This window comes from Choloepus didactylus, chromosome 1, assembly GCF_015220235.1.
Source record: "Choloepus didactylus isolate mChoDid1 chromosome 1, mChoDid1.pri, whole genome shotgun sequence".
Taxonomy (NCBI): domain Eukaryota; kingdom Metazoa; phylum Chordata; class Mammalia; order Pilosa; family Megalonychidae; genus Choloepus; species Choloepus didactylus.
This window is the reverse complement of record NC_051307.1, coordinates 161,245,878-161,261,461: the sequence shown is the minus strand read 5'-3', so window position 1 is coordinate 161,261,461 and position 15,584 is coordinate 161,245,878. Positions and strand designations below refer to the sequence as shown.

General features: G+C 45.6%; 1 protein-coding gene across 1 annotated transcript in view; it reads left to right on the top strand.

Annotated features, from left to right (window-relative positions):
* Positions 1–15,584, top strand: part of EPHB1 (EPH receptor B1) — a 452,618-nt gene that overhangs the window by 368,273 nt on the left and 68,761 nt on the right. Inside the window, 2 exon segments of the mRNA XM_037844578.1 lie at positions 3,169–3,277; positions 4,273–4,338. Coding sequence (XP_037700506.1) covers positions 3,169–3,277; positions 4,273–4,338 — 175 coding nt within the window.

The window sequence follows — 15,584 nt, the reverse complement described above, 5'->3', positions numbered from 1 at the left end:
AAGCAACTTCACATGTGACCCCAGCTAAGTTCTTCTCAGGCATTTCCAGAGGGAGCAGCCACTGTTCTCCAAACTGTTCCCAGGCCAGAAAGTCGGTCTCCAAAAAAAATACCTGGACCTTTGGGCTTTCTTATTTCCCTGTTATAATCATCTCCCCCAGTCTCCTGAGTCTATTCCCTTTCAGAGTTATGAAAATCTAATTTCCCTGTAGTCATAGCAAGCCTTAGCACAAGCCTTTTGCATGGGGTGTGTCTGATTGTGTTCACTCACTCTTTCCCTTATCGTGGTTTATGAATTCATTCATTCATCTATCTATCTAATCTATCTAATCTATCCATCCATCTCTACCATCTATCATGTCTCTATATCTATATTTATATCTATATCTATCTATCTACCTATCCATCTCTACCATCTATCATATATCTATATCTGTATCTATAGCTACAGCTATAGCTATCATCTATGTATCTAATCTATCTACCCATCCATCTCTACCATCTTTCATCTATTTATATCTATATCTATATCCATCTGTCCATCCATCCATCTATCAGCTATCTACCATCTTTATTTATTAGCTGTTTCCTGATAATTTTCCAAATGTTGGTCAATCTATTCCTGATCCGATTTATTGAAAGCCTTTATTTTTTTTTCCTCTGTTAGCTAAATTATGCAGAAAATAGTCTGCCCTTACAAAGCATTTTATTTAGGCCAGCATTCACAGACTGAGCGCTTGATGGGACTTGAGATTTTATATTAATTCACATGGTATTTTTAACAATTTTTAAATTAACTGGAAACATTTAAAAACAGATGATGTCACATAAAAATTAGAATATCCATCTTCTTGTAAAAAACGTAAGAGGAGCTAATGCTGGGGGGCATTCTGGTGTGAGGATCCCGCCTTGGGGCCCAGCACAGCTGCCCCCTGTGGTGTCTGCCACTTGCCAGTGACTCACACTTGGCTTCTTTCACTGAACTCTCTGGCCCCTGTGGGACTGGAGCTTGCAACCCATTTTGAATTTATTTTAGGTGAATTTCCACTCATATTTTGAAGGTGGGGTGGAAAGGTGAGCCAGTTCATTCAGATTAAGAATGTGACTGCTGGAAAGAAGGCAGGATGTCTTCTTTTCCTTAAGGACTCCATCCCCCTCCTTGCACTTCACACACCATCTAGATTTATGGGCACTTTGGCATCAGGAGGTATACAGGATTAAAAGCCCAAAACTCAAATGCTCTGAGCACCGGTCTCTTGGTAATTCTGCTAGACAAATCAAGAAGTAACAAATTTCTCCCAAGAAGGCTATTCCTTTTACGTTTGGCAGTTAAGTTTTGTAAACCCAAGAGGGCCTAGATGTAAGAGAGTTCTGGTAAGTGGCCAAATTCTGGAGTATTTATCTCCATGACTGAGGTTCACACATCGGTTGCAATTATGCTCACTGAGCCTGCAGGCTGGGTCTGCGCACGAAGGTGAGCCTGTGCGGTCATCAACAGAGGGTCACGGGATCTGGGAGGACCTGTCGGACCCCTCCCTGGGTCAGTGACCACGCTTCAGGCAGGTGACCTCCAGGTGGGCCAGAATCACTCTGGCCCCAGGCTGCTCTTAGCTGACTTTTGACTTAGCTGCCAAATTTTTTAAAAACCATTCATATTAACCATATGGAGTCAATAATATATTAGGACATGATTATGAACTCCTCACTGTGGTCTCTTGCATTTTCTTTTTATTTATTTATTTATTTATTTATTTATTTATTTATTTATTGGCCAAATTTATTTTTTTTAAACACTGTCTTACAAAAGGCTCTCAGCTGAGGGCAAATTAAACTACCTTCGGCTGTTAAACCTGGTTTCTCTGTAGTGGGAAGCTTTGTCTTTATAACTCTCTTTCCCCACCCATATATTTGAAGGATGGTTCTCAAACACTGGGGAGCCTAAGAATCACCCTGAGTGTTTGTTAACCAAGCAGATACCCTGGGATTCTGATTCTGCAGATCTGAGGAGGGGCCCAGGAATAATCATGTTTGACAAATGGCCTCAGGTGATTGTGATGCAGGCAGGGAACCCTCACTTTAGGAAGTGTCATTAGAGTTGCCAGCTAAAATCCAGGACACCCAGTTAAATTGGAATTTCAGATAAACAATGAATAATGTTTTTGTATAAGTATATCCCATGCAATATTTGGGACGTACTTTTACTAAAACATTATTTGTCCTGTCTTTTTATTTGCTAAATCTGACAACCTTAATTGTAATAGACATAAATAGTTTGACCTCCGTATGCTTAGCCCTGAACATTAGATAAAGTTTCCTCAACACCAAGTAAAAGAATATAACCATAACAATAATAATAGTAGCCAACTGGGCCAAATGGTTTATATGGATTAAGGAAAAGAGAATTAATATTGGAGGCACCCATGAAAGAGCAGACACTGGGAAAAGTGCTTTACATTATTTAATCTTTTTTTAATAAAACAGACAAGGAACCTGAGGGTCAGAGAGACTAAAATAGTATTTTGTCCAAGATCACAAAGCTTCCGTATGGTAAATCCAGGGAATGGAAGAACTCTGTCTTCCTCTGTGACCCCTGGGCTTCCCACCCCACCACGTGTGACAGTGTGGCTTTAACATTTGGCAAAAGCCTTGATCCTTTTCTTCTTGGGTGGGAGCTTTTAGAGTGCGGGGCCACTTCTCAGCTGATTCTTCATCCTCCCCCAGTGCCCAGTGCAGGGCTGGCTGGGGATGCTCCTTAAATATCCCAGTGACTCTGTCAACTTTGCTGCATCTCAGCAACTTTGTGTTTTATAAGATATTTTGTTGGTCTTATTTCACCACCATTAGACATTTCCTTGCACAGCTCACAGTCCTTCAAGAGACCCCCTGAATGAGAGAGGATGTAGATTGGGAATCATCTCTGCTCCAGGGGCAGATGTCATCGGTCCTCAGTCTCGAGATTCTCTGTCACTGCTGTTTTATTTTTATCATCATTGTTTGTTTTGTGGTTTATTTGTGGCTTAAACAGTGCCCTTCCTTCTGGTTGGGTTTATATCTCAGAAGCATAGAAAGTGTGCTCTACATAACTATAATTTATTTAGTGTCATGCATTGAGTACCAGCTGTATGCAAAGGCTGCATGGGGAGGATTCTAATGCCTCTTTCTCACCTAGACGATTACAAGTCTGAGTTGCGGGAGCAGCTGCCCCTGATTGCTGGCTCAGCGGCAGCTGGGGTGGTGTTCGTGGTGTCCCTGGTGGCCATCTCCATCGTCTGCAGCAGGTAGGCCCTCCTGCCTGCTCTCCTTGGGCCCAGGAGGCCCCTGCCTCACACAGGTCCCTCTCAGGCCGTGCAGACCAGGCAGGGCCTGACCGTCCCTGGCACGCTGTCAGACTCACAACACTTACTCCATCTCAATCCAGAGATGGAATCTTCCAGATTTATTTTCTCTGTGCCTGGGATCAAATCTGCCATGAAAGCTGGGCAAGGCTATGGGTTAACAGCATCCATCCTCAAATCTCATTTGAGCCAAAAATTTTAGCCCCCTCATACAAAACTGCTTTTCAGAGTGATGGTTATGAAATTGCATTTGACCTACTCGAGCACCACACCCCCTGCCTCAGCCCATCGCCAAGTTAGGGGTGGAAGACCCTCAGCAAAGGACAAAAGGAAAGTGGACAGGAGAGAAGCCAAGGAGGAAAGCAGGAACTCTGAATTTTGCAGAAGGGCTGGCTCTGAAGGCCTTGCAATTTTTTTTTCTTTATTAGAGAAGTTGTAGATTTACAGAACAATCATGCACAAAGTACAGGATTCCCATTCACCACTCTACCACTGACACCTTACATTGGTGTGGAACATTTGTTACAATTCATGAAAGCACATTTTTATAATTGCTAGTGCTACTACCTTCAGAGGTGAGCACAGGTTCTGCTGTTGGCTCCTTCCCGGGCAGTTGAGCAGTTCCGCAGCGTGGCCTGAGCACTGATGGGCATCCTCGTCGCCTCTGCCCCAGGCTCTGACTCGGGGCCCACAGCTGTGCCTTGCTTCTGTAGGACTTTGATTGAAGGCAGACCCATCTGCCTGTAGGAGTAGGTGGTCAGAATGCTGACTGTAGGCAGAAACTAAACCTTAAACTGAAGCTTGCCCAGTCCCCAGCCCTGGAAGACACGGAGGCTCAGTCCTTTGAATGAGCCCCAATCTGGGCATGAGGCCTGGGTGGAGACCCCTGGAGCGGGGCTGTGGATGTAAGTCTGAGAGCACCTCTTCTCTGTCTGCAGGAAACGGGCGTACAGCAAAGAGGCTGTGTACAGCGATAAGCTCCAGCATTACAGCACTGGCCGAGGTGAGTAGAAAGCTGACACCCACTGTCTGACCCCTGGCAGCCCCCTGAGTCAAGCAGGTGAGCACTTAGTGTGCTTCCTGTAGCCCGGCTGGCTGGTCTGGGGCATGTCTGCCTCCAGCCCCCAGGGTGGGAGCAGCCGCCCCTCTCTGCAAGACCCGGGGGACCACAGGCTGCCTGCCCCTGTCTGCAGTCTGCCCATTGTGGGCATTCACTGGACACCTGGCAGGCAGATTATCTTCTGCATTGATAAGCCCATATAAGACACCCAATGCAGGGGTAAGATTGCGTTTAGCAAGTCATTGAATCCTGAAATCAGACTCAGTGGGAAAAGATGGTGGGTTCTCTATTAACATATCCTGCCTTATCTTATGCAGTTGAGTGGCTGGGGAATGTGTTAACCAAATTCACAGATAAGCCATAGAACCTGAATGCAGGGAATTAAAAAAATAGCACAGCCCAAGAGACCAAAGTGTTGGGATATCTCCCAAGTTTTCTTTCAAGCAGTACCTTTAAAAGTTTTTCTCACTCATTATCCTGCTCCTCCCTTCTTCAAAACCCATATATAAAATTTTTAAGACTCAAATTTCTCTTCACCAAAGTGTTGGAAGATCCTATGTCAGGATTATTCTTAGGATCAAACATTCCAGGATTAGAAAGAGATCCCACTAGGTCAGCTGGGCCACCCTCCGGCCTCCAGAAAGCAGTACACTTAGATCCTTCCAGCAGAGGCATTCTGTTTCTAAACAACTTTAAGTTCCACGGATGCCCTTAGAAATCTGCCCCAGACTTCTTCTATAAACTGCTTCTATCCTAAATCCCCCTGCCACAGTGTAAGCCCTTTTTTTTTTTTCCGGTTCATTCAGCAGTGAACATGGAAAACAGATCTCATATATGCACACTTAAGCATGCCTTCAAATGGGGTTCCTCCAGGAGCAAAAATGGACTCAAAGGCAAAAATTCTCATGGACCGAGCTCTTGCCTTCTCTAAGGTTCCCTGAGGCAGGAAAGTAAGAGCAGGACTTTCAGAGCAGCAGATTCACCAAGGAACGTGTGTTCAAGCATGGCCATGCTGGCTTGGGGCTGTACAAAGGACATTCTGTAGATAAGGTGTTGTCTTCTGGGGACTTCCAATCCAAGATTAAGAGCTTGTCAAGGGTTGATAGATGACTAAGCCCCTGGAGGCCTGGCTGCTGTTCAGGGCGATTTTGCTGGGAGGGAGGCTTGGGCCTGGCGCTGGCTCAGAGGCCCTAATATTCTCCCATGGTTGTCTTGGGCAGCCCCCATGATCAGTAACTGGCCTCTCTCTGAGGCCACATGCACGGCTCCTACTATACTCAGAGTCCTTTGCTTCCCCCTCTAGGCTACCCTGGGCCTCCATTAAACCAGATGTCACTGGTTTTAGAAGGAAGGACCCTACTTGCCCTCTCTCCATTCCCGCATCTTGACTCTGCACCTCACTTCATAATCTACAGATTCTTTTACTTATGTTGACGTGTACATTAACCCTTCCAGGCAGGGCCTTAGCATCCCCAGCTGGGTAACCAGGACTTTGCTGTATCTTATGCTTCTCAAGTGATGGTATCCCCCACTCTCACCCCACAGGGTAAATCAGAATAACCTGAATCCATCTCCTGCCTCTGCCTCAGGACACTGATCACAACCTCCTCCCTGCTGTGGGGTCACTCCTTGCCATGATGAGCCACCGGAAGGCCCATTTCAGAAATGGCATCCTGTGAGCCCTTTGGATGAGATGTTTAGAGATGGGCATGTCAGCCTGACGGCAGAGTTAGGACCACAGAGCTACAGAATTGGGTTCAAAAGGAGGAATCTCATTTTGAAGCTTAGAGTTGCCAAAGGGAGGGATGGGGAAACTTAGAGAGCACCCCTTGCTAAAGGCCTGCAAACTAAGCTGTGCCACCACCCCTCCAGCCAGGTGCAGAGGATCCCTGAGCACACACAGAGGGTGGGGCTTCATGCCCTTTTGGTCCCTTCAACCCAAGAAGAGGAGACGGCTCTGCTGGGTCACCACATGATGCCTCATGATAGAAGAGAGTGCTTGCAAAATACTCAACTCCGCCTCTGGATGACACTGTCACCTCTAGGGCCAATGGAAAGAAGCTTTCCTCGTCCCTGGGGTTTATAGAAAATCCAATGCCCAGTCTGCAGTATTAGCAGCTGTTTTAGGTTCTTAGGCTGATCAGGCAAATACCGTGAAATGAGTTGGCTAAAACAATAGGAATTTATCAGCTTATGGTTTTGAGACAAAAAGAAAGTCCAAATCAAGGTGTCATCAAGGCGATGCTTTCTCCCCTAAGACTGGTGTTCTGGGGCTGGCTGCTGGCGATCCTTGGTCCTTAGCTTGTCACATGGCAAGGCACATGGTGGCTTTTCCTTCTCTCTCCTTTCTCTTCCAGGTCCTGTTGGTTTTCAGCTTCTGGCTGCTCCCTCTGTGGGTTTCTCTCTGTGTCTGAATTTCATTCTGCTTATATAAAGGACTTCAGTAATAGGATTAAGACCCATCTTGATTAACGGTTGTAACCTCATCAAAAACTCCTTATTTTAAATGGGTTCACACCCACAGGAATGGATTAAGTTTAGGAACATATTTTTCTGCGGTACATAACAGCTTCAAACCACTACATTCCACATCTGGACCCACCAAAGACATGTTCTTTCTATGCGCAAAATACATTCATTCCATCACAACATCCCAAAAGCCTCAAGTCATTTCAGAAATAGTGCTAAGAACAAAGTCTCTCAAAATTCCCCTCGGGCTGTGGACCTATGAAATCTAGAAAACAAGTTATCTGCTTCCAGTACAATGGAGGGACAGACATAGGATAAACATTCCCATTTCAATAGGGAGAAATTGGAAGGAAAATGGGTTTTGGGTCCCAAACAATTCTGAAATCCAGCAGGGCAACTCCATTAGATATTAAGGTCTGAGAATCATCTAAAGATGCATGTTTTGTCCTCCAGGCCTGACGGAGCAGCAGCCCCACCCCTTCCAAGTGCTTGCACTGCAGCCATGCACTCCCCTAACACTAGCATCAGGATGGCAGCCAGGCCCTCTGCAAACCTCAAGGCAGAGGCCCCACCCTCTCTGAGCACTGGGGTGGCAGCACTCTTCCTAAATAAACAAGGGGGTGGAAGACCCGCCTCTCCAAGTGCAGGGGCAGACCTCTCTTTCCACACATGTGGGTTGGCTCTCTTGGCCTGAGGAGATACCTTTGGTCCAGACCTCGGCTTTCATGGTTCTTTCCTTAAAGACATCCTTCCTCAATTTGTTCCTTTTCTGTCCCTTTTAGTCCATTCATACAAATTACACAAAAAACTTGCTGGCATTGCATGTGGTTCACAGGGATTCTATCCATCAGACAGAAGGACTTTCTATAGATCCTTCCTGGATAACTACATTTCAAATCCTGTCTTCCACGGAAATTGCTGATTGGTCCCATGTTCAGTTAAACCCTCATGTGGAGCCTTGTTCTGGACAGGCTCAGAATTTTCCAAACCACCAATTTCTTGTTTATTTGAGCCCAGCTTATCCCTTTCCTCTCTCATTTCACTTTAAGCTGCAAGAGAAACCAGGCCGCACCTTGGACATTTCCTCAGCTGTCTATCTAAGTTCATCACTTTCAAGTTGTGCCCTCCATCTCACATCAGAACTCAATTTCACCAAGTTCTCTGCCACTTTAAAACAAGAATTTCCTTTCCTCCAATTTCCAGTAACACATTCATCATCTTCTCCTAAGGCCTCATCATAAGTACCTTTAGCATCCCTATTTCTACCAACAATCTCTTCAAAGCAAACTAGGCCTTTTCTATCAAGCGCCTCACAATTCTTCCAACCTCTCTCCATTACCCAACTCCAAACCCACTTCTGAATTTTGGGTATTTGCAATAGCAACACCCCACTCTCCTGGTACCAAAGTCTGTTTTAGTTTCCTAGGCTGCTCAAGCAAGTAGCATGCAATGGGTCAGTTTATACAATGGGAATTTATTAGCTGACAATTTTGAGGCTAAAAAAAAGTTCAAATCAAGACACCATCAAGGCAATGCTTTCTCCCCCGAAACTGTGGCATTCTTGAGCTGGCTGTCAGCAGTCCTTAGCTTATCACATGGCAAGGCACAAGGCCACATCTCTGGTCTCTCCCTTCTCATCCAGGTTCTGGGTTCTATTCATGTTCAGCTTCTTGCTTCCTGTGGCATCGTCTCTCTCTGTCTGAATTTTATTCTGCTTGTAAAGGACTCCAGTAATAAGATTAATACCCATCCTGATTGAGGTGGGCCACACCTTAACTGAAGTAGCCTCATCAAAAAGTCCTACTTACAAAAGGTTCACACCCACAGGAATGGATTTAGTTTAGAAACATGCTTTTCTGGAGTTCACACAGCTCCAAAACACCACAGCAGCCTTGCTGTGAACTGTGAAGACGGCTCATGACACAAAAGTGGACTCGGGGTAGATGCAGTGCTCTTCACAGGCCAGAGTCCACTCCCTCAGCTGCCTAAAAGTCTGCTCTCTTTTTAATTCAGTTCTCCCTTAATGCATTTCCTTTCCCTCTATTTATAACTGTTCTGCTTTATCCAGGCCTTGACACCTGGCTCCTCTTTGCACCCAGGTCCCCTAAACTAAAAATATCATGCATTGAATTTCATTATTTCATTTTCTCCTGTGGACATGTGCCACTCCGATAAAGCTGTTATTGTTGAAGAGTCACAATCAAAGGACTGCAGAGCTGTGGGGAGGCTCAGCACACACTTAACAGAAGAGGAAACTGGAGGCTCTGATGGAGGAAGGGACTGGCCAAAGGGGGCTAGAAATGATCAGTAATCAATTATGCATTGGGATTTTATTCTGGTAGCTTTCAACTCATTTAGCCCTCACAACCACTCTAGGAGGTAGGCATTAATAAAAGAAGGCTACGTGGCCTACCCAAGGTCACATGGCTCATAGGAGGCAGACCTGGACTGCACACCCGGTGAGTCTGACTGCAGAGCCCATACTCTTTCTGCACTCAGAAGCTCAAGGTCCCTGGTCATCAGGGGCACTTCCAGGACTAATCCCAGGGGTTCTGGTTGGTAGCTGGTGGCCTTCTCCCAGGTCCCACTGCAGGAGACAGACAGATGGGTAATGGATAATGCCTGATCTGAATGCGTCCACATAAATATCTCTGGGCCATCCTTATCCACGTACCTCACTGTGGGATATGAACAGAAACCAGAGCTCTGGGGGCTTCCTGCCCTGGGGGTGACAGGAAACCAGCAGCAGCTTACCAGTCTCATTGATCAGTACCTGAGAGAGCCTCACATGTCTCTTCTCTGCAGGCCATGTACAGGGTTCTACAAGGAGACTGGCAGCCCCTTCCCTCCAAGACCCTCCTTTCAAGCTGACACAAAGGCTGGAGGAGAGGACAGAACAGAAATGTTTGCAAAACAACAACCTTCTCTAGCCAGTCAAGGCATGGCACATCTGATAAATTTGAGAGCATAATGTGGCCTCTAGGGCACTGGTTTATGCTGGTTCCCTGAGCTGGGAGGCATGGTGAACAGGAATGTAGAGGGGAATTTGGATTTGGGTGGAAAGAGACTACAGCGAAGGCAGGTTGGGAACAGGAAAGGTGAAGGATGCCTGGATGCAGACGACTGGAGCCTGTGGCTCATGGTCAGGGGTGGGTAGGTGGGAGAGTGGGCTTGGCATGTCCTAGACAAGCCCAGCAGGTGTGGGTTCTGATGATTACTGTGAGACAGTTCTCACAAGGTGCTGGCTGACTGAAAACTACCTGGAGAGGATGATCCAGGTGGGCTTAGGTGTGCTTGGGATTCTATCTTTAGAAAGGTTCCAGATGATTCTGGTAGGTAGCTACATTTGGGAAGCATTACTAGGGGGCTTAGATAGCTACATATTTTATAGTGCTTGAGAGTTTGCTGGTTTCTGACTCTCTGGAAGTTGGAAGGAGTGTGATGACGGGGAGGGGGAGTGGAGGGATGTTCAGGGGTCAATGGCTTTAAGAAAGCAGCATCCTCCATGTTGCAGAAAACTGCAAATATATCACAGAGCTACCATTCTTAATCATAAACAAGCAGGGTGGGTGCCCAAAGACTGTAGACCCTAATTTCCACATAGGGGATGAGGGCAGGGCATAGAGATTACAGAACAAAAAGCGTGTGGTTGATCCCTGCCAAACATTTGAAGAGAATATGAAGCACATGGTTTCTGGTCATTTTAAATTGAGTTCAGTGATTATTGAAAGCAAACATTGGTTCATTAAGAACAAATTAGGGGTGCCTCATCTCACTAGGGTTACACATTTAGAAAGTTCAAGAGGAATTGCAGATGTAGTGAATTTTTATTTCAGCAAGAATATCTGATGGTCTCCTAAGGGAAAACATTGTAAAATAGCTATATAGCTTTTCTTCATACCAAAAGAAAGATTAGTGACTCTGTCAGGCAGGAAGGAAGTCACTAGCTTTCTTTTAGTCTTTGTCCTGTTCAATCTCTGGTCTGTTTGATTGTTTTTTTAAAATCCATGAGTCAGATGCAAGCCTGGGGACATTTATCGAGTTTGTAGGTAACAGTTGGAGAGCATAATCAACACCATAGAAAACAGAATCAAGATCCAGAAGTATCCAACCGCTTCGAATGCTAATTTGAAAACTGTGTGATGAAATTGTACAGGGGATAATTCTAGAATCTAATGTTTAGGTAAAAACAAGAATAAAGCAGTAAAAAGGGAGGAGACCTATCTCACAATTAGTTTGTCTGAAAAAAAAAATTAGGTGTTTAGTTGACCACATGCTTAATATGACGTATAGCTGACGAAAGAGCCAAGTACTATTATCGATGAAGAATAATAACAGTAATAACTACCCATTCTGAGTACTTACTGTGCTCAGCACTTTACATGTATTCACTAATTTAATCCTCAAAACAGCCCCACAAAGTAGACTTTGCATGTGAAACAAAGCCTCTGAGAGGATAGGTAGCTTGTTCAGATTCGTGGAATTTGCAAAACAAGACTCTAAAACTCAGTCTGTCTCACTTGTGTGGTCCAACTGAAGTTCAGATTAGAGGAGGTGATAAGCAGTTGCGGTTCAGGGGACCCTGCTTCAAGAAGGACGTTGTTTGCAAAGCACCTGACCGGAGTAGGGCAGCCTGCCTACCAAGGGGTATTACATCCTGGTCTGGTTCTGAAGAGATTTGGAAACACCAATGTTTTGGGACTTGAGAAGCCCAGGCAGGTATATGAGAGGGTCAGCGTCAAGCTTGTGAAATGTCATTAGGGCAAAAGAAAGGAGATGTTGTGCTTCATGAAGTTAAATGGTTCAGTATAAACACCCCCTCCCTCCAGTTGGAGCTGTCCGACAAAGGGACACACTGTTTCATGGGGTGATGATCTCTCTGTCCCTTCAAGCATTCAAACAGAGCCTACATAATTATCAGTAAAGGATGTTGTAGAGATTACTGCTCTAGGAGGGAAACTGGACTGGATGACACCCAGGAGCCCATTTGCTCCAAGAGTCTACATCCAGCTGTCTTGATTCTGGGTGGTGAGTGTTTCAGGACTGCAGAGAACACAGCATCCAGAGCATAGGAAATCACCTTTAGTGCTAGGGTGATGGTGAGCTGTGCCCCCTGGAGGATTGGGACAGGCAGGAGAAATGTTGGCTGTCACTTTTGGAGGCTACAGGAACATTAGTAACTGAAAAAAGACTTACGGGGACAGAAGGAAAGGCCTCTTGGAACAAAAGGTGGCTGAGTTTACAGTCAGTGCTTAATAAATGTCAAATAAATTTAATGAACTAAATGCACCCAGTGCATCTAATGCTGGCTCTAAGCCAGATCCCCCAGAAACCATTAATGATTTTAGTCCTGAGCTCATTGACTGTTGCTCTCCGGACCCCAGCAGGACTTTGGTGGCCCAGAAACCAGTGGGTCTTGCCTGGAAGGATGTTGATACCCAAGTAGTGGGGAGATAAACTGTTTCCTGAAATACCCTCCTCAGTAGGAAGTAGCTTTGTGATCTGCTTTCCTCTTTAGGAGATAGGTGTTCAGCAATAATTGTGGTTTTAGGAACAAATCTCGAACATGTGGTGAGATCCCCAGACAGAAGCTGGCAGGAAGTTCCTCCTCAGATCGTTGCTTTTCCCTTCACCTTCCTGTACACCCTGGGGCTTCCCTCTTGGGCTCTTTCTCAAGCCTGGCTGGGTATCCCATAACCTCTCCTCTCTCATGGAAAAAGACAACCACCCATTGCCCTGGTCTTGGCTGTCAAAGATAAGTGGGGCAAAGCATTTCTAGTGCTCATCATCCATTAGTGATAGTTTTCCTTCAAGAACCTGCCCAGTTTTCAGCCCTTCACTTCAACAATGCTAACCACCACCCATGTGTCTCCCAAATCTGCAACACTAGATCCAGTCTTCCAACTCTTTCCAGTCTGAGTTTTCTGACTTTCAGGCACTTGCATATTTCACTTTTCAATTCAAAGTCTAAAAGCACATATGCCAACTTCCCTGACCATAGGAGTTCTTTCCCAAAGTCCATTACCTGGTTAATAGAACTACCATTTTCTAGAAGTATTGGCATTGATTTAGATTCTTCCTGTGCCTACCTACTTCCCCATCTCTAATTGCTCACAAGTGTTATCAGTTCTTCCTTTGACATTTCTCTTTCCACTTCAGCTATTTTCATTGTAGTGCTCTTGTTGAAAACTCTTACACCTTACTTACTTTAACAACCTCCTGGCTGTTCTACCATCTTCCAGCCCCTTCCCCACAATGCTGCATGTGGAAGGCTGCAAGATGCCAGCAAAATGAACTCCCCAATGCCCTCCTCTCAGCACATGCCTCCCCTGCTGGTATAACAGTTCTCAGCTCTGTATGTCTGATGGCATCAATCCTGAGGCCTTTGTTTGGCATCCAAGGCCCTCCCCATGCCCGTGCCCCAGTGCTGTCCCCTTCTCTCCACATTCAAACTCCCTTCCATCTCTCCCACTTATGCAATGCCAGACCTCTCTTTGAGCTTGCCTCATGACACTACAACCTTCTCTATACAATGCAGGGCCATTTGTACTTTGTTCTTCAGGCTCAACTGAGTCTTGGTGCTTCTAGGCTTCTGACCCTAGGGACTGCTATCCATGGCCTCCTGTCTTCTCTGGTTTGTGCACCACATGCAGCCTGTTTCCAGGTGTGGGCTCCTGTTTCTCAACTATCCACATTGCCTTAATCACCTGAAGGACCTCATGAATTGACTTTCCCTGTAGCTCCCAAGTCCCTAGCTCAGTGTTGTTTGGGTGTCTAGTCGATGTAAAGAAAAATTAGGGGATCATCAGTGTCCTGAGACAGAGGGTGAGATGACCTGAAGTCCCTGCCAGGGACAGGATTGCATGGTCACATCCCTAAACAGCTGCCCTCTCATCCTTAGCTCACTGGACCAAATTCAGGTAAGTCACATAGATGATAGAGTCTGCCCTGGATCCAGAACGGGGAACAAGAGGGCACACTGTCCCCACTTTCCCATGTCCAAACCTTCTGAGACATAAACAATATAAATGACTGAAAACAACCTAACACACTATGTCTCCAAAACCACACTGTGGGGCTCTAGGAAATCACCTGCCAGCTGGAGGGTGCCAGGCTCAGCTCAGCCCCTCTGAAACCTCATAGGTAACCGTAGTCTCCATCCACCCATAAAGATATTCAAGATGATAATTTTGTACTTTCCGAATGCACAAAGGAGCTAAAAAGAAGCATTCCATCTTCTCCAGCTTTTGATCCCCAAATATCACCTACAGTTTAGAATTGGCCCTCTCTCAGCCCACTTCTGCTCTGCGCCAAAACCCTGGTGCTTTTAAACATCTCTAGCTGACTTTTCAGATAGACCCCACACATCTGCCTGCATCCCCAGAGCCTGTCCCAGCCTCTTTACTTTCAACAACATCATGGTCCAGTGATGCAGGGCCTTGGACAATGGCCAGCAATTTCCTCGGCTTCAAGGACTGTCAGTGCCATGGAAGAAGGCTCTGGACAGTGGCTGCGTCATTTCTCCCCAAACCTAATGTAGTTAGAACCTCGGTTCATGTTCAAGTTTCAGTACATCTGCCAGGACCCTGGTCCTTTATGGCCTTAGGCCATCCAGGCTACAACCCAGCCAGAACATAAGAAGCTTCCCAAATCAAAGATCATGTCTGCAAACTAGATCTTTAATAGAAATTAGTAAACCAAAAGACAGTAGCATGTAAGTTTTTTCTCTCGAGGCCCTTCTTTAATCAGAAGGATGGATCTATACATTCCACTTTTATGCCAAGGGTATGTGGGCTCTGTTAAAATAATTAAAAATTGTAAAATGCTATAAATATACAATATTAACAATAAAAGTAATATGAAGCATTGTACAGAACTTCACAAAATGCTTTGCATTGTAGAGATATATGACATCTGATAATATTATTACTGCTACTAATAATATTTCCCCAACACTCACAATTTGAGAACGTTTTCTGATCCCTATCTCCAAATGTTTGACTGTGCCTGACTCTGCAGCCGACTAGAATTCCTTGTTCACTGTCTGGTGATTCATTGCACTAAATACCATTTTCCTGATAATTAAAAACTGCTCACTGGCAAGTGGGAGCAGGAACAGGCTGATGCAGGATTTATGCAGAAACACAAAATGAGCCAGAAGACAAATGACCTGTTCTGCCTAGCTAAAGGCATTATTTTTTTTTCTTTTTCTCATCATCTTCTGGGACTTGAGAAAGGCTAGCTCTAATGAGGGAGAGAGGCCTGGCAAGATGCTCCATTCCAGGATGAGGTGGATGCAGGGGGAGCCGTTACATGCATGTGCTCGGGCCAAATCACACTCCCAATTTAGAACATACAGTTTCCTGGCTTTAGCGAGAGAGCTAGCCAGGTCCATTTCCCACGTCCCTCCTGTCAGACCTCAGCCAGAGAACAAGCATCGAGAATGGGCAGTTTGTTAGGCCTTTTATCTCACTGTTTCCATTCCATTTCCCCAATTTGACAACAGTCTCCTCAATTTTAGGGAAGCCAAGTCCAGGTTCATACTATTGCACAGATGCAGTGACTGGGACATCCTAAATTGACATTTGTAACCACCCTCGGCCCATGAAGCATCCTGGGCTTGGGAAGGCCACAGCGACAAGCAAAACCCCTGGCCCCAGCACGGCAGCCGTCACATCACACATACACACACACTTTCACACACTCACACACATACTCGCA